This window comes from Melozone crissalis, unplaced genomic scaffold (genome assembly GCF_028551555.1).
Source record: "Melozone crissalis strain CALT ecotype California unplaced genomic scaffold, PUWL_Pcris_2 ptg000006l_1, whole genome shotgun sequence".
NCBI lineage: Eukaryota > Metazoa > Chordata > Aves > Passeriformes > Passerellidae > Melozone > Melozone crissalis.
Window position 1 is genome coordinate 11,259,502 of NW_026535784.1, and position 26,663 is coordinate 11,286,164.

Sequence of the window (26,663 nt, forward strand, 5' to 3'; positions counted from 1 at the left end):
AATAGATTAATCACACTTTGGAAAATACTAACATTTGACTGCTGAACCCTTTCACTGAAAAGCATTGGGCTTTCTTTTGGATGCTGCTCAGAAGTGCAATTTGTTTCCACGGTGCCATCAACACTGCCCTTTCAGAGATGCATCCCAGGGCTGACAGTGACTCTGAGGTCTCTGTTCCTTCCACTCTTTTCTTCCTACAGCTTCAATCTTCATAATTTTCTGGCTGTTTTTGGAAAAGCCATTATCTGGCTGCAAGGTCATAATTTTCATTGGTTTCTAAATGGCAACTATTCCCACCCCTTTTTGGAAGAAAATCTGTGCAACGCAGGGGAACAGTTTCAGCTTTGCATCAAGCAGCCCCTCTCAGCTGGGCTGGCCAGGCTGCCACCAGGCACTCCCTGACTACAGTGCCTCAGGCCAAAACATTTCCCAGCAAGCAAACTACCAGAGCATGGGGCTTCAACTGGGGCTTTCCTGTAAACATCTCCAAAGATGCCAAATCAAACAGTTCATCAAAGAAAGACAGAAATTTCACTTTCTTTTGAGCTGTGAGACAATATCACAATCTTTAAGAACAATTTTTTTTTTGTTTTTTTTTTAATTAAAAATTCCCCTGTTTTACAAGGCATTATCAAGCTGTTAAATATTTTATCTTACTTTTAATTAGCACATTAATAAAACGTTTTCCCATTATTTAATTCTACATAAACCCAATATAAGTGGATAGATCAGAACCCTGTCTTAGGTAGACCTTGTATTGAATTTCAAAATGAAAACACAAAAAACATATTAATATAGCTGCAACAGCTGGAATGCTGGTGTAACATTTTACCTCTCACATTCCTGCAGTATTCACTCAGTCCCCCACATGAGCATTCCACCACCATATGAAATAACAAATGCACAGTTGATCAGAGCAGCCTCTGCTACTTAATGTTCAATTTTCTTTGCTGTTCTCCCTAGGTTGCTACTTGCCACTCCAGCTCTGTGCACTATTGCCTTCTGGGCAATATGGCTCTTCTGGGCTTCCAGCTGCCACTCAACGCACAGGAAATACACTTAGGAAGTTGAGCACCCACTGCCAGCCCTCACTGCACTCACTTGATGCTCAGGGAGTGCAAATACTGAGGATCCAACCTGGTACAAAAGGCACCTGCAGCGTAGAGAATGTGATGGAAGTGGATCTGTGTTCATACAGACTGGGGGTAGAAGGATGGGTATTGTAAGAAAAGGTTTTTTCCCCTGATTGTGGACAGCACACTGTCCTTTATTCTGAAATTAGTTCTGTGTAAGGACATGGACCTGGCACAGCAGAAGCCTTGACCACTGGACTCAGGGGGCTGAGTCCTGAACCTGTCAGTGGCATCGACCACCCACCTTCAGAACTGCACACACAACATCACAACAGAAGTTAAGCTGAAGGTTACTCCTGGCTACAGCAATTAGATTGGATAAGAGATAATGAAAATCATCTTACAATAGGTTTACATTAAAAACTCCAGTATGTCCTTAAGGCTTCTATACCTTTACAGCCCATTCTAAGCAGTAGAATGCCAAATTACAGGAGGAAAGCAAAGACACTGACAAGTTTGTGAAATTTCAAGTTCAGAATTAAAAATGAGAAAAAAAGCCCAACAATTTAACTAAGACATTAATTCTAATTTATGGTTCTCAAGGGCTAAATATTTCAATTCAGATTCCAGAGTCTCACTTGCTTACCCACCACAAATTTATCAGCAAAGCTTTGAACAATTTTGCTTTATTTCAGTGGGTAAGACAGAAGTTAAATATAATCACTTGCTATATTTTTGTTGTTGTTGTTCTAAATTACTCCCTGTCTTGAAAACCATCCAGGATACAAGATCCAATTTGAAGTCCTTTCAATTACACACAACAATGAACAGGCAAAGGTAGCAATTTACGGTATTCAGTTTTGAATGTTGCCATTAGCTTTTCTTGTTACAATGTCAAAGAAACTACGGGCATCAACAAGAAAAAACAAATCTACTTTCCAGGTCTGTTTTGAATAAATCAGAGCAGACTCCAATATAACTCTGAAAAATCCACTGTGTTTCTCAGTCACAGGAATATTCTGGGGTTGTCTTTTCTCATCTTATGCAGAAACAACTCAAAAAAGCTTCCAAAAGAAACACTGAAATCAGTGTGCCATCACAAACCATTTCACACTTCAGCACACTGCCAGTCTCAATGACAAAGGTTTTATGCATCTCTTAGCTTTCATCAAGTACTTCTTCAGTAAAACCTAAAGAGTGTAATACTCTGATTAGGCAAATCACTAAAATCTTAAGTTTTAAATCTGTTAAAAATTGATTTTTACTAGAATGGGACAGATTTCAGTTATAAAATCAAGCATATAATTCAGTGCATGTAGCACTCATTTAACATATATATTTACCTACTAACAAAATGCCAGAATTTCACAGAATCAAAATAATTGAGTTTGGAAATTACTCTTGAGATTAAGTCCAGTTGCAAACCTAGCACTGTGAAGATCACGAGTAGACCATGTCTCAAAGCTCACATCTTTTAAATGCCTCCAGGTATGGCACAGCGACCCAACCACTTCCTTGGGCAGCCTTTTCCAATGCCTGGTAACCCTTCCCATGAAGGCATTTCTCCTAATATCCAAACTAAATCTCCTCTGGCACAACCTGAGGCCGTTTTGTCTCATCCTGTCACCTGTTACCTGAGAGAAGAGGCTGATCCCCACTTCACTACAACCCCCTTTCAGGTAGTACAGAAAGTGAGAGGGTCCCCCCCCCCCCCGAGGCTCCTCTCCAGGTTCATCAACCCCAGCTTCCCCAGCTGCTCCCCTTCAGACTCATTCTCCAGATCCTTCACCAACTTTGTTGCCTTCCTCTAGACACACACCAGTATTTTAATGTCTTTCTTGCTGTCTGAAGACAAGATTTGAGGTGCAGCCTCCCCAGTGTCCAGTTCAAAGGGATACCAGTTCCTTCATCCTGCTGGCCACACTGTTTTAACTATTAACAAAATGTTACTGTATATCAAAATCTTCCTTTTTTTTTAGGGCTAGAAGGTTTTTCTTAAGTATAAAACCACACTCATTTCCTCTCTTGGCGGATCTACATGAATAATTTGCAATCCAACACAAAGCAGGATGCACACAGTAAAGATGACATTGAATAAACCCTGTGAAAAAACAAGCTCAGCAAATCTGAATTACTTGCTTTCATATTTAAATTAATAAACTCATTTGTGAATTAGCCATGGCACAGGGCAGAGAAATTAGAGGTATCTCACTTGATAACTGCTTCAAAGCATGTAATTTCTAGGCAAACACATGTCATGAAATAATCTCTTGGGGAATCATAGTGATGGAGAGGTTTATTTAACCCAGTGTTACCCTGTTAATGTGCTATATGAGGACATCCCAACCTTACAGGTTATACTCATCTCTACCATGCTCAGGTGAAGTAGAACACTATTTATAATACATACATAGAAATTAAAGAACAGACTGAGAGAAACAGTGTTTTTCTCAAATTTACATAAAGAGCCCGTGGCAGTCAGCCCTCAGATGCAGCTACACCAAGCTCAAAGTGACTTAACTCTAAGTTTCAATTAGTTTAGGCAACTACCACTGGAGACATTGACCATACCTGAGATCACTGACAAGAATACTTGTTATCTGCTGTGAACATTTACCAGCATCCCAGCAGTACCTCTAAACCCACTACATCTATCAGTCTCTAACCAACAACATCTAACAGTCTTTAACAATCAGTCTTTGGTCCAGGACAAAGTGGTCCAGCCATTGCAGTTCCAGAGGTCTATAAAAATAGCTTCAAGAACAGGCAGTGCAACACTGCTGGTAAATGCACAAGGGCTAAGCTAGCTTCTGAACATCTTGATCAGCTTTAAGTAGTTTGGGTTTTTCACAAACGTGGGAACTCTGGACATCAGAGGGTGCTCCCCTATAGCACTATGTTTAATACTGAAAAAGGGTTCCTCCTGAAAATGATGCAGGGCAGGGTATGAAATGAGGCCTTCTCACAAGGGCTTCATTCTAGATGATCCATTTAGGGAACCTAAAGCACCCTTGTTCCTAATTTCTGTGCAAACACTCTCCTGTAGCTCAAGACTGACAGTCCCACTGGTGTCAGCAGGCCACCAGGGTGCAGTTCCAGGCCCCCGGTCACCTTCACACACATGACCTGTGAGTCCTGGGACCCCACAATGCTGAAAAGAGAAAGGAAACAGTTGCATACCTGCCATGCCTAGGCATCCCATCTCTTTCTGAAGCCACAGATTATCTTCAAAAACCTGGAAGAGAGCAATTATTAAAAAAGCACTTTTCATAAATATCTATTATTGAACTTTTACGCTGAATTTATGCTTACACAATTACACAGAAGCCTATCCTACAAAGCCTCGAGTTTCTCCAAAATTAACTATAAGAGACACAGCTTGGCTCTAGAGTTCTCCCACAGGTTATTAAGCAGTATGAGGCTCTGCTGCCCAGTGTGGATATGCACACTTGGGGCTCAAATTGTACTTACACTACATATTATCAGGATGAGTCCCTGCACAATAGTGGAGCTGGGCTGGCTATTAGTTTGCTTTCATTAAATAATCTTTCTTTGCCCTATTCAGAGGCCTATTTGAGGACACAGGAAAATCTGATCACTAGGAGGCAGCAGGAATGTGTCAATATGAGATATCAAGCCCAATGACATTACACTCATTTTTCCTCCAGAGAACTCCACAGAGTCTTTCAAAGGGGCCACGTGCTAAAACTGCAGCCTGCAAGGCAATCTGTGACAGCCTCCTGCCTGTGCCTAGACACTGTGATAGAAATCACCGCTCAAAACATCAGTAGAAGAAACCAATGTTTTTAAGGAGTTTTGTTGCCCAGTGTTTTGATCAAGACGTAGTAGTCATACAAGCAAGTTCTTTTTTATCAAAGATTCTGCCTTGCAGGAGCTAATAGAGAGGTAGGGATGTGGGTAATTAACAGGGATCTAATTCAGCCTGGTGACATCAGCCACATTCACTGTTTCTGTTTGCTACCAAGCACTGCATGTGAGTAATGTTAAATACTGACTTATGTCAACACCACGGTTACAGTACAGAATGTTAGGGGCAATTTTCTTCATTGTGTTCTTCTGGTAAAGTAATTTGGTGTGCTGTTTGTTGGTTTTGGGGAAGGTCCTGGTTTTGGGAGGGTTTTGTTTGTTTGTTTTCCTGCAATACTATTTCCTGTTTACTAGTCTTTCTATAATCCTACCAACAAACTAGATTTGTAACTCACTCTAATCCCTACTGTACAGTAAGGGCAAAAGATAACAAATGTCAACACATTTTGAGATGGCTTGACAGACACAAACCTAGATAAGGAGAAAGAATGAACATAAAAGCTCCATCCTAAAAGGTACTGCACTCTTCACTGGAGACTGACACTACAGAGCCGAGGTGCTGTGACTAGATAAAGACCAAGGGCCGCTGCTCAGAAGCACAGCAAAGCACAGACACAGCATCATTAGGGTTGGAAGGGAACTCTGGAGCTCATCCAGCCCAATCCCCGGCCAAGGCAGGTGACAGGGACACCTCCAGGTGGGTCTGGAATGTCTCCAGAGAGGGAGACTCCAAGACCCCTTTGGGTAGCTGTGCCAATGCTCTGCCACCGTCAATGAAAAGAAGTTCTTCATGTTGAGGTGAAACTTCTTGTGTTTTACTTTACGGGCATTGCTCCTTGTCTTGTCCCCGGCTATCACTGAAAAGAGTTTGGCACCATCCTCTTGACGCCCACCTTTGAAATATTTCCATGTATTAACAAGATCCCCTCTCAGTTTTCTCTTCTATAGAATAAGCAGGCCCAGCTCCGCTAATCGCTTCTCGTAACAGAGATGCCCCACACCCCTCATCGCTTCCGTGGCCCTCTGCTGGACCCTCTCCAGCGTACAGAGGACCCTGCCCAGAACCTGTCGGCTGTCTCACCACGCCGGTGCCCGGCAGCTTCCCGGGCCGTTCCCCCAGCCGCAGTGCCGGGGAAGCGGCCGCTGCCGGGCCAGGCCCCGCTCCCGAGCACGGCCCGGCCGCGGGGGCTGCGGCACCATCCCGCGGGCTTGTCCGGAGCCCGGCACCGCCCGCCGCGCCGGGGGCCGCTCACAGCCGCGCACCGCGGGCACCGCGCTTACCCCAGCCGCCGTCCGAGCGCAGGGCTGCCGGGCCGGGCCCCGCCCGGTGCCCGCTGCGAGGGGCTGAGCGGGCGCGGAGGGGAGCAGCGCCAGCAGCAGCCCGGCCAGCGGCCACCCCATGGCAGCGGGCGGACCCTCCGCGGGTGCGGACGGCGCCGCGGAGATTTCTCCAGGCGTTGCCCCGAATCAGGCCCGGCCTCAGCCGCGGCATCCACCCGCCATCGGTCTCCTCCCACCGCGGCGAGGGCGGAGGGGAGAGGGCCCCCGAGCAGCGGGACCTCCCCTCACGCCCGGCCCTCTCCTCGCCGCGGGCCGGGCCCCGTGCGATGGCGGCGGTGGAGGGCTGCCTGCGGGCCGTGGGGCTGCAGTTCTGGGCGGACTCGCTGCAGGCCCTGCCCGCGCTGCTGGCTCCCGCCGCGCTGCTGGGGCTGCTGCTGGGCGCCGCCGCCGCCGCCCTGCTCTGCCGCTGCGCGCTCGGGCCGCGCCGGGGCGGAGAGGTACGCGGGGCCGGCGGGGACGGGGCGCGGGAGAACGGCTCGGGGGAGCAGGAGGGGTTTGCCGAGGTTTGAGGGGTGGAGGGCCCGAGAGGAGTCGCCTGCCGGCTTTGCCCACTGCACGGGACAGCCGGGGCTGCCGCGGGGCGAGCGGCGCGGCGCGGTGCGCGCTGCAGCGGGCGTGGGTGCGGAGCCCCGTAATTCCTGCCACGCCTCTGCTGGAAAAGATTTCACTACTTCCTTTTAAAAGTTGCTGAAAGAAGTGGACTAACTCTAAAAGGAGGCCGGTGAAAGTGTTGAAGTGTTCTGAGTGTTGTCCCCCTGGCCTGTATCTCTAACATTTGTGACCTGCAAGTTGCCTCTTGCAACCGTCGTTTCGTGTACGAGGCACTGTTGCTTTTGAGGATAATGGAAGATATACCTGGTTTGCAGAAGCTGTGTGAGATAATTGAAAATAAACGCTAACCAGTAATTTTATTTCCAGAGTATTTTACAGACTTTACCAAAGTTCATGTTACAACACAGCACTGAGTATTAGTACTAACCCACTGCAATACCTTTGCACTGAGAGTATGCACATAGATACCTAAAGAAATAAAGGACCCTGAGCACTGCTGATGGTTTGCTTGATGCCAAACTAACATGGTTTTCTAAAGTGTGCGATTTTGTTAATAACATACTTGCTGTTCTCTTTTAAGTACTGTGGTTCCTATCTATTTCATAACGTTTCTTTGGACTCGAAGATTGCAGAGGCAGCATGCACCCACGAAACCAGACAGGCACCCATCTACCAGGCAGATATATTTTCTGAGAATTGTTATTGATTTATGCTTTATTCTCCCATCCCACTTTGACCCAGGCCATGCTGGAGTGACTGGATGTAGCAGTGGTTGGTGTTGGCACAGCAGTGGGATTTGGAGTTCTGCAGAGTTCTGCCAGCCTGCAGGTGCAGGGTCTGGTCCGGCTTGGGTTATCACCACACCTTTTCTCAGCTATAACAGCTCTGCTGCATGTGTGTATCTGCTGGTGTTGATCATCATTAAACATGACATAGGAGACAAACTCTCTAGTTCCCAACTGCTTTTAAGTTGGAGGATTGAAGTTCTGTTTGAAGCCAGACATTAGTGTAGTAATGGAGGCACTTTAAATGCTGGATCAATGCATCCTGTGCAAGTACAAACCCTTCTGATTCAAATCCTCATTTTCCATGCCTTAATGGGTATATCTTTATTGTACTGCCACTACCAACTCAAATGTAGTCATGTGCAATTTTATCCTTTTTATCCTTTATGCCATATGTGTCAATAGGGAATACAAGCTGTCAGTTCTCCCTGGTCTGGATCTTCAGATGCACTTAGATATTTAAATGCTAATAAAATCAGTGCTGCTGCCCTAAAAGGGTTATTTATTTTGAAGGAAAAATAAACTGCTTGCTGGTGCATACAGAGCACATTGCAGGGTGGGAAGGTTTCATCCTGTGGGTCTGATTTCCCCAATTGAACAGGGCAACCTTAGGCTGTTCCTCCTTCCTGCTATTTGCCCCAGCAATGCTATGGAGCAAGCAGGTGCTGAACTGCACATATTGCAGCCTTCTGTATCCAAAGTAAAACAGGGATAGCTTTCCTGAGTATATGTTCCATCCCAAGCAGCTAAATTATCCTTAGTGTGTTAGCAGGGCATGCTACGTGGAGTCTGAAGCAGCTTTAAGCACCACAGTAAGCCAACACATTTGTCACTCAGCCTCAGTTAATCTCACTCAACCTAAGTTATAGCCTAAGTTATAATAATTACAACTATTTTATAGATCATAGCCCCAATCTGTGGGGCTTGAATGCATGGAGGATGCATAACTCCCTTATATGTTGGTTTGTACATAGGATACACTGGGATAGTTTTAAGAGGAGCTCTTTACCGTGGTAACAAATAAATTACAAGATTGCTGAGGGAGATTTGTTGCTGTTCTTTTCTCACCAGTACATTTTTAGGAACCAGCGTCTGCACTTCAGCACATCTAAAAGGCTAACTCAAAAATATAATCTGAATTATTGCACCATCTGAGATGCAGAGAGGTGTCAGAGGCAAGTCATACAGGATTGAGTGTGTTCCAAAGCTGGGCTGTTCTCTGTGTTCTGGGCAAATGGACTGCTTTACCTACCAAATGGCCAAATAATTTAAGATGAACCTTTCCATAAGAGGGCAACATGCATAGTCACTGCATCTGTATCATTAGTCTACATCCAAAAGTAGTCAGTGGATTGAAAACCTGAAAAAGAATTTAAAAAGTCATCCATGTAGTGTGGCTGCTGTCTTTTCCTTCATTAAAAAAAAAAAATAAAAATCTTCGTAATGCTGTGTTTGGAGGGAGGCACATTAGTGTTGTTTTCTGATCTCTGTAGTGTGTAGGGAAAATCATGTGTAGCAGGGGGTTTTGTTGCCACACAGTATCTGTGTCCCTACCTGTGGCTTTTTGTGTTTGTGAAGTGAGGACAATAATATGGGCAGCTTTTGGGGAAGGAAGGTGATGAACGTTTTCTGATAGTTACTTCTCCCTGACAGGAACTTCCACACACATAAAGCTTCATTTAGGAAGTTTGTCCCATGGCCAGAGACAAAAAATACTTGGCATTCTCTTTATTGCTAGTAATTATAGATAATTTTAGTTAACTTACTGTAATTGAGATGTTTGAGCTCAGAACATGAGGTTGACTCCCAAGTCTGTAGTATGACATTTTGAGAGCAGATGGATTGATTTGACAGGTTCATGGCCTCTTAAAACTTTTTTAGATTAAAATTCTACTCCTGGAATGGCAAATTTAAGAGTTCATTAGTTTTAATTATTCCTTTCTGAATATGTAACATTTTCATCCATTTTTAGAGTGTATTTTTCCAAAATTTTCAACTAATACTAGAATAATTTTCATGATGGAGACATGAAGATGTATCCAGGCTGCCGTGGAAGATGTTTCCAGTTAACCTGCCTGATCTCAAGTGTTACATTTTATGTTTTCTCTTGGAATTTCAGAAAGATGATTCTCAAAGACTTCTGGAAAGCTTCAATGCTGATGAAAAAGAGCACACGCTCACGAAAAGTAAAGCAGAACCCTATACAGCAAAAGAGGAGATGGTGCTGGAGGTAAAGCTCTGCTCTTACAGGGGGGTCTCCATTTTGCTGCATGTAGCAGTGAGCATGTTCAGGCCTGCTCCAAATTGTCTCAATTTTAGTGGATTTGGAGAGAGACTTTTAAAAGTGTTCAGAAAAAGTGTAAGATGGAGAGTGGGAGTTGGTTGCTGCTTATGAATGCAACCATTTCGAGCACTTATTCCCATTATGAATTCCATTTCTCCCAGGGCACTCTTTGGATATTTTAATCAAGATCCTGAGTTCTTTTTGGACAGAGACTTCTTTGCTTTCATCTCTATGTTTTCCTTAGTTTCAAAAGGCTGATGGGATAAATTAACACTATTAACATAAGAAAAAGTTTGTAAGTGCTGAAGGACCACTGTGGTGAGCTGGGATTCAAAGACAATTAGAGAATTTGTGAAAAAAAGTAGAAATATAAAATTAACAACCCACTCTCCATGGAAACATCAAGTGACTTAACTTTTTTTTTAATAATCCCAAAATAAATGGAGAACCAGTCCTACTGTGTAGTCACTATCTTTCACCCAAAGCTGATTTGACTGGTCTTGCTGGAGCTAAAGATTGTGATTTAAGCTGCTCGTTTAAAAACATGCAGTTCAGCTGACTCATTCAGTCTATTATACATAAATTAAATACATGGATAAAATGTCAGTCAGAACCAGCCAGTCTAGTGCTTAGCTTGTAACAAGAACTGGTTTCAAGAAAATGTTATTGTTAATATTGAAACTGTTGGTTTAAATCCTGACAGGTAATGAATCTTCATTTCACCTTTGTGATCAGGAGTGGTGACACAACATGCTTGGTCATTTGGCTTGAGTTAAAGTAGAATATTAAAAGTGAGCATGGATTAGGTTATTTTTTGAAGTGTAAATGCTGTGGGAGAGCTTACACAATTTTACATCTTCATGCTTATTGCCAGTGTTTTTGAAATGGGATCACAGTCTTTTAAAGGTGATAATTCACAACTCTATCCATTTCCATAACATGGCTCATTTATAAGACATTAAGAGGTAACCTTGTTATTTGAGGGGACTTTCTCCCACCTGTCTGACTACTGAAATTATATGTATTTTTTTCTACTAATTTGTTCTGATTTCCAGAGGCTTTTGCTGTTACTAGCATCAAATTGACATTTTATGAAGAAGCATAAATGGAAAATGCTTTTAATTAGGTTAGAGCACTTCAGAAAAACAGGTATTTTCATTCTGAGACTTTTCACATTGCAATAAAACCATAATTACTGTATTAATAATGATTGTGTGTTACTTATGCCTGCTGATAAGCAGGATGTGTTAGTTCTAGGAACTCTGCAATACAGCTTTGCAGCTTTGCACTGGCTGCTCTGCCTCCAGTCACTGCAGAGCAGTAGCTCTGTCCACTCCTGTCCCTGATGGGATACTGCAGTGCTGGGACTGCTCACCAGGGGCAACTTTATCAGTAAACTTTATCAGTAAACCCAAAAAAATGAAAATAAATGGAGATGAAAAAGTGCAATGGTAAAAGTTCAGTGAATTGCATAGTTTGCTCTTCTCTTTCCATTTCCATTTTTAGATTCTATTAGTGCTTTGATATTTCCTAGAAAAAGCTTTATGAAAAATCCTGTATTTTGACAAATCAGTCTTTCATATGACAAAACCAAAAGAGGTAAAATAGGAACTCCTAGTGCTTGGATTTACACATTTTATCTACTATTTATAGACAAACTTTTATTAAGCCATACCTTGCCTCTCAAAAAAAATTATGATCCCATTGTTCCAGCATATAGAAAAAGGCAGTAGCAGAAAGTCAGATTATGTAATACAGAAAATTGTGTGAAAAGACTTCAGTATCTATTAAAAGTTCTTTGGAAAAACATTGTTATTTTCTCTAGATTTTGGGTAAGGGTTGTATTATAGAAGTTTTTCCTGCGAAAAAATTGATGACTGTGTTTGTTTAATTTATGGCTTCTTTATTTAAATTGAAAGACAGAATTTATGGCCATGATGATATCTGTGGAGTTTATTATCCTTCAGTAGTTTTTATTATTAGCCTCATTTGTAAAATCTTTAGCTGTTGCTAATGGTGTGGAGGTGGTGACAAGACACGAAATGAAAATACCTTGCAAATACCAGATACTACCTATTTTCTCCTGGAGAATTAGAAATATTTTGTAGCAGTGATAATGACAAGAGTTCCCTTTTCAAGTTTTCCTGCTTGGAATGAGCCTTATGAGAAGACTTCTTGCACCAAAGCAGGGACAATCAATAAACAGTTATTAATAGGAGCATTTAAGTTGTGTAACAAAAAGGAGCGCACGATGCTTAAAGTGAATGATTGCCAGATCTGCTGCTGTTCTCAAATGATTTTCTGTTCTTTTCCATACAGGAAGGTGAGTCTCCTCTGAACAGTAACATTGCAGCATTTGCATTAAAGGCAAAAGTGATCTATCCCATCAACCAGAAATTTAGGGTAAGGTTGTAGATTCTACTTGTAAAAATTAATGGTAATCATTCTGTGTCAGAGTAAATTGCAGAGTCAAGTAATGAAAGAAAATTTGCTGCCAATCTGTTTAATAAGGATCTTTCCTTTTTTTATAGTCCATTGACTCAGGGCTTATTCTGTAAAGTGTCAGCTGCTTTCAGCTACCCTTCATTGCTGGAACCTGCAATCTTTACATGGTCCAGTCAATTTTCACTGTATTTAAGGGAGCTTGTCTGCCGTTTAACATTAATGGGAGTTGGATCTGTCTAAGGAGCCATAAAAAAAACACCACAAGGATCTGAAAGAGAAAGCATGCACCAAGCAGCTAACTACAACAGAAGAATGCTTTCCTGGGCAATGCAAAAGCCTCTCATGTACATGGAAGCAGTTTTGCTGTGTACACTGTTTAACCTTTCCCTTAAAAGTAAACACTGAAAATTGATGTTTGTGTTTTATTAATTGACCTTGTGAATTTCCTTTTACTTGTAGCCTCTGGCAGATGGCTCATCTAATCCATCTTTGCATGAGAATCCAAAACAAGCAGTTCTGCCTAATCAAGTGGTGGAAACATCTATGTCAGGCAGCCTGGGATCCCTGAGCCAGGGAGACAAGGAGGACTGCAGCTCCTCCACAACAATCCATTCCACAACAAGTGATGACAGGTTTCAGGCCCGAGCCTTTCTAAAGGTGGCCAGCTTCCCTGAAGTGCTGACATGTGAGAGGTAAGCAGTCAACCTGCCCTTGCTTGGTCAATTCCTGTGTTTTTAGGACAGCCACTAAAGGTGAAAGGCTGGGTATGAATGCACACAGTCACCACATCAGGACAGAATTATCTGCTTGTAACCCTAAAAAAGTTGTTGGGAGATTAATCCATTAAGTTGTTGGAAGTCATCCTGTTCTTTGTGAAATTTTGGGAATCAGAGCTGGCCAAAAGCTGTCTCATAAAAGGTGTGTCACTGTTAGGATAAGGAGATGTCTTTGTTATGTCTCGTATGCTCAGTTCACGTGTGCTGGGGCTGGAGCTCTCTGGCCTGTACAATGACATCTCACACTGCAGATGCCTTGAGAACACTCAGTGTTCTGTTCTCTCTGTTTTAATGGGAACTACTCATGTCTTACTCTGGGAGAACAGTTCCTCTCTGACACTGCTGATGAGCAGGTAGAGGTCATTGAAATGGACTGTCAGCTCTGATTTCCTTTCAGCTGCACCAGGGCAAGGTACTCCTAGATGAATACATGTGTCTCCACTCTCATTAGCAAGAGTAACAAAATCATGTTTGTGTCCCAGGAACTGGGAAAGATACCAGCAATGAAGAATGTTTACAAAACATCCACTCTTACTATGGCTGTTTCAATTTAAAGCCCTGCTTTCCCTGGTTGAGTCCACTCATGCCTGTGTTCACCTTGTCTTTTTCTAGAGGAAACTGCAGCGCCAACTTTATTGAAAGCTCTATGTTTGTTTACTTTTACATACAGAAATCTTTTCTGAAAAAGGAGGCAATGTAGAAATAAAGTAACTTTACTTCTGTTTTGGGGAAGTGTTTTTTAGGAGGATCTAGTGGTTAAATAAAACATATTATGTTGTCTTTTTGTGTAACTGTCATTTAGATTGCTATAAATGCATTTTTAATCTTTGTTTTAGTTTCGATGTTAAGCTCTGCCTTTGCAGTCTTACTTTACAAGATCTCATGCTTCTTGATACTGAACTCAGAAAAGAAAAAAATGTGGTAGGTACTGATATCTCATTTATAGCTCATGGTTTTGAACATCTTAGTTGAATATTAGTTTAGGACATAACATAAACAGCTGGCTAGGTGAGATGTAATGCAGCAGACTTGCATTTCCACGTTATTGACTTTTTTTTCCTCCTACTCTGCATATATATGAGCTTCCTAAGGAAGTATACTGGTCTGGGAAATACCAATATAGCAAATACAAAAAATTGGTTTTAAACATTACTCCAGAGATTAACATACAGCACTTGAGGCTCATAAGAAGAGGTAATAAATTATTGAGTAGGTGAGTTTGTCTTAAGGACAAACTTGCTTGTTTGTGTTGTGTTGTGACTCTAAAGACTTAAAGCTTTTGGAATAAAATTGAAAATTCAGTTCATCTCCATCAGTACCATTGTGGTAAGTACAATAGTTCTGAATTTTTATAATTGTAGGATTAAGGTACCATTTAAACCATAGGTAACTACCTGCATCAAGTCACAGCATCCAAAACTGACAAGGAAAAGAAAAGAAAAGAAAAATAAAGTACAATTACGGTTTTGGGATATTATGGGATATTCAGTAATGATTGTTTGTGGTGCCTAGCCATGATCAGCACCATTACTGCTATTGAGGTTTAGCTTCAAATCTGGTAACTACAAATCTGGACATAAAGTCTATAACTTTTTCCCCCACTCTTTTCTTGAGCTTTGTTTAAACGAAATTGGTAATTTCTGTTAGAATTTAACAAATCCACTGAGAATATTTCAAAGGGTGGGATTTTCTGAAGAAATTTCTACACAATCCAAAGGAGGAAACAGGAAAGTAACCTTGGGAAGCAGTTTCTCGTCTGATGGATTATCCATATCTAGTTAGATGAGAAAGGGAACTTGTGATCAGATTCCAGAAGGAAATTTAGCTTGATTATAGAAGGTTGAACTTGATATCAAAGTTAATAATCAATTTCTAAGGAAGGTAAGTAGCAACATAGTGATGTAATCACAGAAACACAGAAAAAATGAGCACTTAAAATACTTTGTGGCCCGCTAGAAATACCCACAAAGGACTTAGACCTTTAGCTGAATATGTAAATAGCTTTATATTTTGTCAGAAGCTAAAATAGGGAAAAAATAAATCAGTCTGGAATAATTGCTTTCTTTCCCACTCTGGTTTCTCTGATTTCAGTTTTTCTTGGCATAAAGTCTAAGGAAATACATCTTTTTCTATCAGTCTTCTCCCGAACCCTCTTTTTTCTTTTTACTGTATATGATATCTTGGTCCAAAACATTTGCAAGTGAGATCCAAAACATGACTGCCATATGTTTTCCTCTTCTATTGGGCTCTAATTAGATTTCCCAGATTTCCCACCTGACATGAGCTTCAATAACTGTTTCTATATGTAAATATGTATGCATTTATGTTTTTATATGTTTTACACATGGAAGTTCTGCATCATCTTGTTTTCAAGATTATAATGAACAGGCAGGTGGCTGTTAAATTTCATGTATTTTGATTTTCACACTGCAAAATGCTGCAGCAGTTACTAATGAAGTGAATTAATCTTACAGTGAAACTCTAATTGAGGGAAGAGGGGAAAAGGTTAAGCAAAAGTTTTCCCAGTGTTAAAAAATCAAAAATGTCTTTTTGAAGACACTAGTATTACAGTTTAAAAAAAGGCACACAAATGGAAAGTAAGTTATTTTCTTGCAAGAGAAACTAGCTAGAACTTGGGATAGTTTCTTTTGGGTCGTATATAAAAATGTTTGATGTATTATGTGGCTGACTACAGTTGAAGTCAGAGTAATGAGTCTAGTATCTTTTGAATAGTTAATATCTTCCAGTTTAGGGGTCCATTAAACTTTAGAAAAATGGGTTTTGTATTTTCAAGTGATCTGCATTTTATCATGTCAAGGATAGTTTAAAATGTGTCTGTCTGGTTACAAGGATATATGAGATTATGTGTAACACCATCTTCCAGTATCCCACTGGAGCCAAAACCAGAGAATTTTTCACAGTGGAAGTACTGGAGAATTGCTGGTGATAAATCTGTTAATTTATCTGTTGTTTCACTTATGATTCTCTATAATCTCCCTGATTGATTTAAATCAGCAAAAGTTATCACAAAGATGTCCTTACAATGATGAACAGGCACTTAACCTGGGTGTTGTTTTCTTCCTTTTAAACAGATGTTTATTCAGATTTTCAAGATATACCTCACAGACTTCCATCGTAAAAAGAAGATTACTGATGGTTTGTTGAAGAAGATTCTTTTAAATCAGGAAAATGTAAGTGGGTTTGTTGATTAGTACTTAAGACCATACAAAATAAGAGTTAATTTTATTACTACAGCAGGCCATTTCACCTACTCCTTTTGAACAGCCATGTAATTGTAATCCATTTCTGAAGAAAATGCAAAGAAACTCCCTTGTTAGTTGATTTTCTACATTAGCTTGTATGCTTTTCCTCCTTGTTGCTGTATGAAGTGATCTAAGTAATCTGCTACAGATAAACTATTTTTGTGGTTGACTCCATTTAAACAGAACATTTTGAACCCTATTCACTCAGATTTAATAACTTCTAATTACCAGGGGCTTTGTTTGGTCCCAGGTATCTTGCTGATAATAAAATAGCAGGAAATAAAGTAGCAGTATGACGCTCAAGGCTTTCATCAGGGAAAAATATACTTATTTTCCTCATCATCTTTTTTTCTTTCATGTACTTGCATCATAGTCTATATGCCACTTCTGAACTGGGAGATATATATTGACAGTCAATGTGTTTCAGGTAGAGTCACAGTACTATTGTCAAGGTTATTAGAAGGAGCAAAAAGCTTTACAAAACTATAGAAAATAGGAGAGCTATTGGTTCTACTTTCCAGTTTAGAGTCACAGAAAAATCTGGATTGAGAAGCATATCTTGAGATTGTCTGGCCCAGCCTTCTGTAGGAAGCTTTGTCTTAGGTAAAGTTATCCAGTGCCCTGCCAGTCCAAGTCTTGAATGTTTGTACTGAGAGCAGCCTAAGCACAGCAGCAATTATGCTTTTCTTACATGGAGGTGGAATTTCACATCTGGGCATTTGTCTATCAGGTCATGAGCTCTAGTTGTTGAACACTTTGTACAGTCTCACAGTCTGTGAATTACTATAAGGAATCTCTGTAGTTGTACCCTATGATTTATATCAGAAGGTATTTTGCCTTAAAGCACTTTTCTGCCTTGAATCCTCGGGTTTAGTATTAAAGCTTATTGTATTTACTAGATGAAAAGTGAAATTAGATGTGCAAAATCCTTTTACTGGTGGTCTTCTGGTAATGATTTCAAATTATAAACAGAGCTGATCTAGAATAGGCGTGTTTCCTGATAGAATCTAATCCTCAGTGAAGTTTGATGGCATCAGTGTCGTCATGCTCCTAAGATGGTGCAACACAAGGACTAAATCCAAATAATTAGATGCAATAATTGCCAGAGAAGTCCAGTTGTTTAAGTGCCAGTATGGGGTTTCTGTGTCCTATATGAGGGAGAGAAAGATCTTGTAAACCTGACAGTCTTAGAGGTGAGATATCATACAAGGAACAAGGCTGGTTATGACCACCATGTAAAAGAGATGTTACATGTTTTATTGCAGACAGCCTTTTCCACTTTTAATTCTGCATCATAAAAATTCATGGGATTTTGATGAAATTGTTAGTGAAGCTTGTCAAACTCTACTTATTTTTCTTTAAGGCATAAGGGTATCAAGTTAATGCATTTATAGCCAAAAGTGGATGGTGTTAGAAGTCAGTGCTTGCTATGAAAGGCATGTTGCAGTGAAGGAAGAGTCACCCTTTTCACTATCAGCTTACTAGGCAATGGCAGCAGACTAGTATTTGTCAGCAACATCAGCTCTCATAAAAAATCACCCTGAAAAACTGTGAAACCTCATGTAATCATGCAGCCTATAATTTGTCCCTTATGAGCATTACAGGTGTGTTCATCCATGTGTGTTCATCCAGCACTCTGCAGGAATCACTATCTGATTATCACCTGGATACTTACCTGAGCTTTTAAGCACAGCCTGTACACTCATAGCTGCCATTTAAGATGGGACACATGCATTAAAATAAAAATATTGGTAGATAGATTGTAGGGATTATTAGTGTAAAAGCTCTTGAAGCGGTGTTTACTAATGAATTCAGCAGAGATGGATTATGGTCTTGACTGTACTTACATCCTAGTGGAAATGTATGTATTTGCATTAAGTTTATTTCAGAGTTGCCATATTTCTGGAGATTTCCTTGCTTGCTACAGAAGGTGCATTACCATGAACAGAACTTTCTGAACACTTCTGTTCAGCTTCCTTAACAATGAGCCAGAACTGCCATACAGATTCACTCCCAAATTTAGAAGTTATGTCTGTTTTTCTGTTAAGGAAATCACTTGATTTTTTTTCCCCCCAGGATTTTGAAGAATTACAGAAACAACTTGACTCTAGACTCCAGAATACTGAAATGTCAGGAGCCCGTAACTCAGAGTTCCAGACTCTCGAAGACCTGGAAAGGAGGGAAAGGGAATATTCCGAGCATGTAATAGATAATGTAACTATCTAATTTTTTTCTAAAATTTTATTTTAATGTTATTCTTTTGGTGGGGGGTTCTTTAGTGCAATGGTTTTGTTGAGTAGTCCCCAGTTAGTATTTTATATGTGTCCTGAAAATATTTTTACTTTGCCCCAGCAAAATATTTCCAGCTCCCTTTGGGTGTCAGTATGTTTTTATAAATAAAACATTTTTATGCTTTTTGTAAAACACTACTGTTTTATCAACTGAGAAACGTCTGGAGCTTGTCTGAGGATAAGATTTATTTCAAGCCTATATATAGCCTGACTTTTAGGAATGTTATCCTCACCCCTTGCTTTTGTCAATCCCTGTAACTGAGTAAGGGAGTAATAAGAGCCTACTTTTTTTTCTAGCAGAAAGAAGTACTAAAAATGTAGTTGCTGGGCAATGTTTTAGTATGTTTTGTGCATTTACTAAAGCAAAGCCTTTTTTTTTAGCAGCTTTCCACATGAGAATATATTTACATTTTTTGATGTGAAAATACCGTTTGATCCAGGCATTTGGTTTTTTTTTTCTCTAAAGTAGGTTCACTGTGTCAGTCTAGATTCAGGCTAGAAAACTGGAGGTTAAGAACATTCTATGTCCTATTCTCCAGTAAACTGAGTAATATTCTTCCCATTCCTGTTTTTGAAGTTTGAGCAAATTGACTGCTGATGAAAATGAGAGAGTGACAGCTCTGTGAGCTGCCTGTGCTGATTGACTGTGGCACTTCAGCCCTGGACCAAACAGCCCATCACCTCAGCCTTGGGCCCATTTCATACAGCAGTTAACATTTTTTAATGTCTGCTGCTTAAGTGTTTCACTGGGAATTTTCTCTGCTTTCCCTGAGCCCTTCACTTTATAGTGGAAATCCTGGTAACATTGGAACATCTGTGTCAACTTTCTTTTGTACTTTAACTTTTCTCAGTGGAAAAATGCTTGTTTAGAGTTTTCCAGCGTTAGTCATGTAAAAATAATTGCTGCCAACCTTGCTGAGGAACATGAGGCATTTATTCACCAGCAGTGATCATCCTTCAGTGGCTCTGTCACTCTTGTGCCTGCAGATGTTTTTCCTTGTACTGAAAATAATTTCCCTCTATGCAGATTTGTATAGCTCAGTACCTTGAACTAATCCAGTCTTCCTCTGAGAATATAAAGGGATTTTTGCCATACTCACAGATGCCATAATCACTTTTTTCCCCCCAAAATTCATGGGTACTTAATAGAAATCGTGGTGATGGATGCATTTTTTACCTTCATGTGTACGAGTAATCCCACAGAGCACAGAATACTGACATTGTGCACAGTCATGTTTATTGAATCAGAATCTAAAACTAGGGATTGTCCATATAATAATCTATTAGAATTGGCACATACACTGTGCTGACATAAAGTATTTAATTCCAGCCAGCAAAGTGCTTATGTAGCATCTAGCTGGGAAAGACTTTGATGGTGTAAAACAGTAATAATTTTCAGTTTTTCTTTTTTTTATAAAAATGTTGTTTGACTAGAATACCTGCTTCTACAGCTAAATAAACTTCCCAGAATAAAAGGGATGCAGTTTGTCTTCTAGGTTTTTACCATCAATACTAAGAACATTATAGGCTCTTATAGATGCAATATGTAGAGAATTAACAAATTCTTAGCTAGTTAAAAAGAATTGTGACAGTTACTTTAAAAGGTCAGGTTTGACTTACTGGTTAGGTGCCACCACCAATATGTTATATATCTATTTTGTATATATAAAATACATAATAGTCTCTTTATCTTTGCAAATTGTTCAATATAACTAATTCTGAGAGCTGTCTGTAACTTGTATTTCAGTAGACTCATATATATGCCTCTTTCTGTAATGAAATACCAGATGATTAATGGGGGAACATGGGTTGTTTTTTGATTCATATTCCACAGATGGAAGCCTTCTGGAAGCAGACTGACAAAGCCCAGCAGGATTTTTTGGACCAATCAAAATGCTCAAGTGCCAAAGCCACAAAGATAATGATGGATCTGACTGAGAAGATGATTGCAGTAGAAAGCTTGTTAAGTGAATCTCAAGATTTGCAGGCGATGGTAAAGTAAAAAAGAAATAAAAGTTGAAACCGATTTAGTCAATATGAGCAGAAAGAATTATGTCAGTGCAGAGTCTGTCAGTCCTGCCTCAGGAGTGATGTAGACCGCTTAATCCAGTTGTCTCTTTGAGCTTTATTGCTGAGAGCTCAACTTCCATTGCACTTTAGGAAGATTCAAAAACTCTGTATTTGAGTTCTAACTCTCAGAATACCATTTAGGTAGTCATAAGGAAAAAGTATTATTAATACAGATGGTGAATCAGGAGTGAGAGCATAAGATCCAGTGGATGGAGAATTGTTACTGTGGGCATTACAAAATTTCATTTTCTTTAAAAATATGTATTTCACTTTGACTGACAAATCCTAATTTAAATTTGAGGGTGATTCTGTGTGTTCAGCGACTTCAGTTTGAATTGAAAATTCTTATCAGCTCTTAGGAATATGGTGTAAAGAGGGAAAACTGTTCATAAATGCACCAGCACTGTGCTTTATGTTGTGTTAAATCTTAACAGATCCTTCCTTGTTTATTGCACAGGATGTGCTGAAAGAGTTGTATGTAATTTATAGATTAACATACAATTGGAATCACTGCATTTATTAGTAATTTGGTGTATAAACAGATGCAGTAATTATTAGCTTGTTTGTTTTGCATTGGAGCAGCTCAGTAGACTGAGCTGGCCAGGTATGAAAAAACCTTTGCTGCTTGTCACACATGACCCAAACTGGGCTGCTGCACAGTAAGTTCCTCAGATGGGAAAACTGCAGATAAGATAATCTGGATACAGATACAGGAGATATTCCTGCCTGAAGTCACTACTGATGATGCTGAAATCTCATTGCAGAGGTCATTGTAGGTACATCTCTATTATTTTCAGTAGGTCAGAGAATCATAGAATCATTTGGTTTGGAAAAGAGCCCTGAGATCAAGTCCAGCTGTTAACTTAGTACAGCATTGTCAAACTCTTTCTAACCTTGCAGCATTGCTTAAAGCAGCTGCACTTTTACCTAAGAAATCTTTCCCTACTGTGATCATGGGCTACTTCTTTAATAGTGCAATGAAAGCTGCTGGGCAGTAGGCAATTATAGTAATTTTTAGTACATGTATTGAACTCTGTCTGACTGTGTATTTGAAGGAATCACAGCATTATCTGAATCAGGTATGTGTCCTCATTTCAAAATGAGAACCTTTACTAGTGTGCCATATAGTATCTTGAAAAGAAGTCCAGGATTTCCATGTTGTCTTCTGTCCATCTATCCTCCTTGAGTATTTAACTTTTTTCTGCAAAGCTGTTATTATCTTTTCCAGACTTAATGTCTTCTTGACAGCTGCAAGTAATGAAAAGCACCAATAATTTTAGATTAGCTCTTGCAACTGCACATGCAATAAACCTACTGCTAGCCTGCACTGATCAAGACTTTCAGAAGTATTTAAGTACATGAAGATGGTTATTCACATGGTTTTGAGAAGCCTCAGTGGTTTTCTTTGTGGTTTGGGAATCAATAGTTCAATGAAAGGAAAGCACAACCAAAGACACAATCTTGGTTTCTAAACAAGACTTTATGTTTGGTTTAGGACATTCAGGAAAGATTATTCAGCTGGGAGCTTATGGTGAAAATGATTGATTCACTGAAGTCCTCTATACCAGAAGAGTGTAAGGGCAGATTAAATACTGTGTCAAACATTCTGGACCACTTAACTGTAAAGAACAATCTTTCAGTCCGACAAAAGGAAGAGCTTCTAACAGACCTGCACAAGGCCTTCTGGGAACAGCTGGCACATTACAGTAATGGTGAGTACCTAGACTGGAGCTCGTGACTTACATGAATTCTTATTGTTTTAAAGAGTAAAAAAAATGACAGCTTCAGCTGTATATACCCTCTCTGTTTTAAAAAAGATACTAATGAATTGACCAGGATCAGTTTTATCTGGAGGGTGAATGTTTGGAATGGGAACTTTGACTTCAGGCCTTTTATGTCTTGTTCCAGGTATTACTAGGTACTTACTCCATAGTTCACATAATCTAATTCCATTAATTTGTGATATTTCTCCATTTACTATTCACTTGGCATTGCTGGTCATACTGGATGACATAAGACACTGTCTTTGGATTCCTTGGTAGCATGTAAAGCCAGAAGCAGTTGTGCTATATACAAAGCAGTTGTGCTATCACTTTTCTGAAAAGATAGTGTTAAAGCTTAAGATCTTCCTATAAATCTCTCTTTTCTTATCAGACTAAAATACTTCCAAAATGAAGTATTTCCTCTTCCTTTCACACCTCTTCATATTGCCTATCTGAAAAGTATACAGTCATATTAAAGTCTCAGCTGACTGACCCACTGATTTAAGGTTCTCCCTGTGTCATTTTGTATGTTACCTAATGTCCAATGTTGAAAAATATAGCCCTATCTTCTCTGATAGGTGCTGTTTCAGGGCTCAGTGCCTCCCATCAGCACTCACAGCAAATGATGGTAAACATTTAGTCAGAAGGAAAATAATGCAAACCAACACAATTTCCAGAACCATTTCTGCTATTTTTGAACGCATTTAAAGAAAATTGTCATAGCAAAATGGCAGTAGGTTTAGAGTTCAGTGAACTGAATAGTCAGAATGAATGCAGTCTTGTTGCAGTACATTCTTGCTGCAGTGCTGTTCGCTCACTTTGGGCCCAGTGGTGATAATTTGTGCCTTATCTCGCGGTTATAAATTCACAGAATCCCAAAATGGTTAAGGTTGAAAGAACTTCTGGGGGTTGTATGGTCCACCCTGTCTGCTTAAGCAGGTTGAGCTGCTGTTGGTTGCCCAGGATCATGTTCAGACAGTTTCTCTCTCCAAGAATGGAGACTCCACCTGGGCCACTTGTCCCAGTGCTCAGTCATCCTCATGGTAAAAGGAACCTCCTGAGTTTCAGTTTCTGGCAGCTGTCTCTGGTCCTTTTGTTGGGCACAACAGAAAAGAATGGCTCTGTCTTCTTTGTACCCACTCTCCAGGTGTTTCTATACTCAGGTTTATATACTTAATATGCTGAGATCCCCCCTGAGCCTTCTCTTCTCCAGGCTGAGCAGCCCCAGCTCTCTGAGCTTTGTCTCACAGGGGACATGCTCCAGTCCATTCATCTTCGAGGCCCTTTGTTGAATTCTCTTCAGGATCTCCATGTCTCCCTTGTACTTGGCTGTGGAGCCCAGAACTCAACACAGCACTCCAGGTGTGGCCTAGCCAGAGCTGAATGGAGGGAAAGGATCCCCTCCCTTTATCTGCTGGCTTGTGTTCAACCTGGTGTCCACCAGAACCCCAGGTCCTTTCCTGCCAAGCTGCTCTCCAGCTGGCAGTCCCCATCATGTGCTTGTGCCTAGGGTTGTTCCTCCCCAAGGGCAGCACTTTGCATTTCCCATTGTTAAACTTCAGGGATTTGCATCAGCCCATTTCTCCAGCTTGACAAGTGCCCTATGGATGGAAGTACAACATGTGTGGTGTATCAGCCACTCCTCCCATTTTTTGTGACCTCTGCAGACTTGCTAAATTTGCACTCTGCTCCATCATCCAGGTTATTAATGAAGCTACTGAGCAGAATTGCACTCAGTATTGAGGCCTGTAAGGGCTGACTTCCAGGTGGACTTTGAGCAAGTTTTCAGTCCATCTTCCTGCTCATCCATCCTCTTCTCTGTGAGGATCTGTCAGGAGACTGCATTGAAAACCTGCCTGAAGTCAGGGTAGCCAATATCCACCACTCTCCTGTCATCTGCTGAGCTAATTATTTCATCACAGAAAGTGCTGCAGACTTGATCCTCTTTCAGAGCATCTAGCTGTGTGAACAGTTTGCTGATATTCACAAATGCATGCATATTGTGATATAGTTTCTTTCATGGATATTTGTATCTAAAACTGTCTGTGCCTAGTTCATAGTTTTCACATAGGTTCAACCACCAACATTCTTTAAGCATAAATGGTTGTCTCTGAATTATTTTTTCCTTCTTTTTGTCAATTTTCACTTTTTCCTAAGCAAAAATACCTCTGTCAAGGTCTTTATTTTATGCAAAGTAGGTTTTTATAGTTATATATAGCTACATATTACAGCTGGTACATCCTGTGCAGAAGAACATTATCAACCTCCTGGTTTTAGATAGAAATGAAATGTGCTTTAAAAAAAATTATCTGGAGTGCAGCATTTATTCCAATAGAGCCTTATGTTGACCTTTCTTATGAGCTTCTAAATACAAAAGTTAAACTGTACCTATAATTCACAGAGTACAAAGCCAGCAAGACTGTGCTTCTAGGTTACAAAATAAGGAAGTATTAAAGAATCAATAGTGTTTAAAAGTAAAACACTGCTACATTTATTTAAGTCATATTTTCATTACAGGCTTTTGGTGCACCTTCAAGTGTTCTGTCAGTGCATCATCAGCCTGTGGATAAACACAATAAATTAGCATGGAGAATAAATAACATTCCTGGTGCTGCAGTACTGTGCTCCTTTTGTTTCTCTACAAAATAATTTCTTGTAGTTAAAGCAGCTTGGTGTAGTGGCAGCACAGCAGCCACAGGTAACTGTTCATTTGCATCCCCCTTTAGCTGCTTGTGTCAGGAGTAAAGTACTGCTCTGGGGCAGGGTAACTGGGGGAAATTAGTAAAATTTTTCTTAGGTGGACGGGCAATGAGACATGAAGTGGCAGAACATTTAAAGCAGTGATTTCACTCAGCAACCCAGGATGCAAATAGCCTCGTTAATTTATGTATCACTTGGAGCTACAGAGGGAATGAAGTGGGGAGGAATTTGGTCCCAAATAGTTCCTATTAGTAGCACGAAATTGGAGGGACCTTGACAACTTTTACTGCAGGTTCTTGGATGAGTCACTTTAGAAGTCTGGTGTGTATGGGCTGCATGCCAGTTCAAACTAATCTGAACTAGCACTGCTTTAGACCTTTTCTCCCCACCATATGTTACTGCCCCTGTCCTTGCAGCAGCATTTGCATATCTTCAATTAGGTAATGAGACACTTACTGACCTTCCTGAAGCAGGAGGGGGAGGTTTGGGGTGCTGCCTGAGGCAATCTGTTTCTTGGACTAACACACTGCCTTTGCATAAACAGCAGCACCAGAGAAAGGGAGGGTGCAGGATGCTAGCAGTCCAAAAACCTGATAGATTTAAGTGCCATGTAACAATTTAGAAGTTCACATCTAAAAAGGCCATCGGGGTAAGAAGCAAATTTCAAATCTTGCATGGTGATTACTTGCCTATTTCGCTCACTAACAGATCTCCACGAGCTTATGTTGTGCGACAGCAGCAGATGCTGCTTTCTCCCTGTGGAGTTGTGGTGCCTGATTGTTTGTGGTTGATGTTCCAGAGTGCATGCAGCAAAGTAAAGAGCTGATCTGGAAACGCCTGGAGTGCCGTGCCAAAAAGAAGGAAGAGTTCAAACACAGACAGGAAGCTGAACAAAGGAGTCTCCTTAGCAAAACTTTTCTTACTGAAGATGTTCATCATTTTCTCAAGGTGAACAAGTAAAAGCTTATTTTCCCTGTTCTATTAGTTTTTAAAGCCAAATGTATTGCAGATTTCTCCCAGTTCTGTAAAATTGGGAATTTTGTGTCCTTGTGAGAATCCTGTGTGGTAGCACAGGTGGATGGGGTCAGAGCCCCTGTTCCCATGGCTGTTCCTGCAGTGTTGGTGGTGTTGCTTTGGAAGAGAATGCCAATGGGGATCATGCAAAATTATATGTTTCCTGGAAAACATGTTTTGCTTTGCTCTACTGTGTGTTTGCTTCCAGATAGGAAATACCTGGAGGAAAGTACCTAGCCTGCATTACAGAAGAAAACAGTCTGCACTGATCTAATTGCTTTTCTATGAGTGAGGTAACTGAGGCTCAAAAGATTTACCAAATTTCAGGGAAGTAGAGGAAAAACTAATTATCATCTCTGGCAGGATTCCTTAGAGGAGGTTTGCAGTTGATAATTTAATATGGTATACAATGGCCACTGTAATGTTTTCATGCTCATATTTTCTATAGAGATTTGTTGTTATTGTTCCAAATGAATAC

At 40.4% G+C, this 26,663-nt stretch overlaps 2 protein-coding genes across 2 annotated transcripts in view; one reads left to right on the top strand and one right to left on the bottom strand.

Moving 5' to 3' along the window:
• The window catches only part of EVC2 (EvC ciliary complex subunit 2), a 61,465-nt gene extending 55,163 nt beyond the window's left edge, over positions 1-6,302 (bottom strand). The window contains exons 1-2 of the mRNA XM_054295620.1: positions 6,183-6,302; positions 4,254-4,308 (exon numbers count right to left, since the gene is read on the bottom strand). Of these exons, the coding sequence (XP_054151595.1) occupies positions 4,254-4,308; positions 6,183-6,302 (175 nt within the window). The remainder of the gene's footprint in view (positions 1-4,253; positions 4,309-6,182) is intronic.
• Positions 6,303-6,508: 206 nt separating this feature from the next.
• EVC (EvC ciliary complex subunit 1) overlaps positions 6,509-26,663 on the top strand; it is a 48,736-nt gene continuing 28,581 nt past the window's right edge. Inside the window, exons 1-10 of the mRNA XM_054294503.1 lie at positions 6,509-6,679; positions 9,699-9,809; positions 12,183-12,266; positions 12,768-13,000; positions 13,921-14,005; positions 16,177-16,275; positions 18,424-18,561; positions 20,473-20,631; positions 22,204-22,420; positions 25,971-26,119. Of these exons, the coding sequence (XP_054150478.1) occupies positions 6,509-6,679; positions 9,699-9,809; positions 12,183-12,266; positions 12,768-13,000; positions 13,921-14,005; positions 16,177-16,275; positions 18,424-18,561; positions 20,473-20,631; positions 22,204-22,420; positions 25,971-26,119 (1,446 nt within the window). The remainder of the gene's footprint in view (positions 6,680-9,698; positions 9,810-12,182; positions 12,267-12,767; positions 13,001-13,920; positions 14,006-16,176; positions 16,276-18,423; positions 18,562-20,472; positions 20,632-22,203; positions 22,421-25,970; positions 26,120-26,663) is intronic.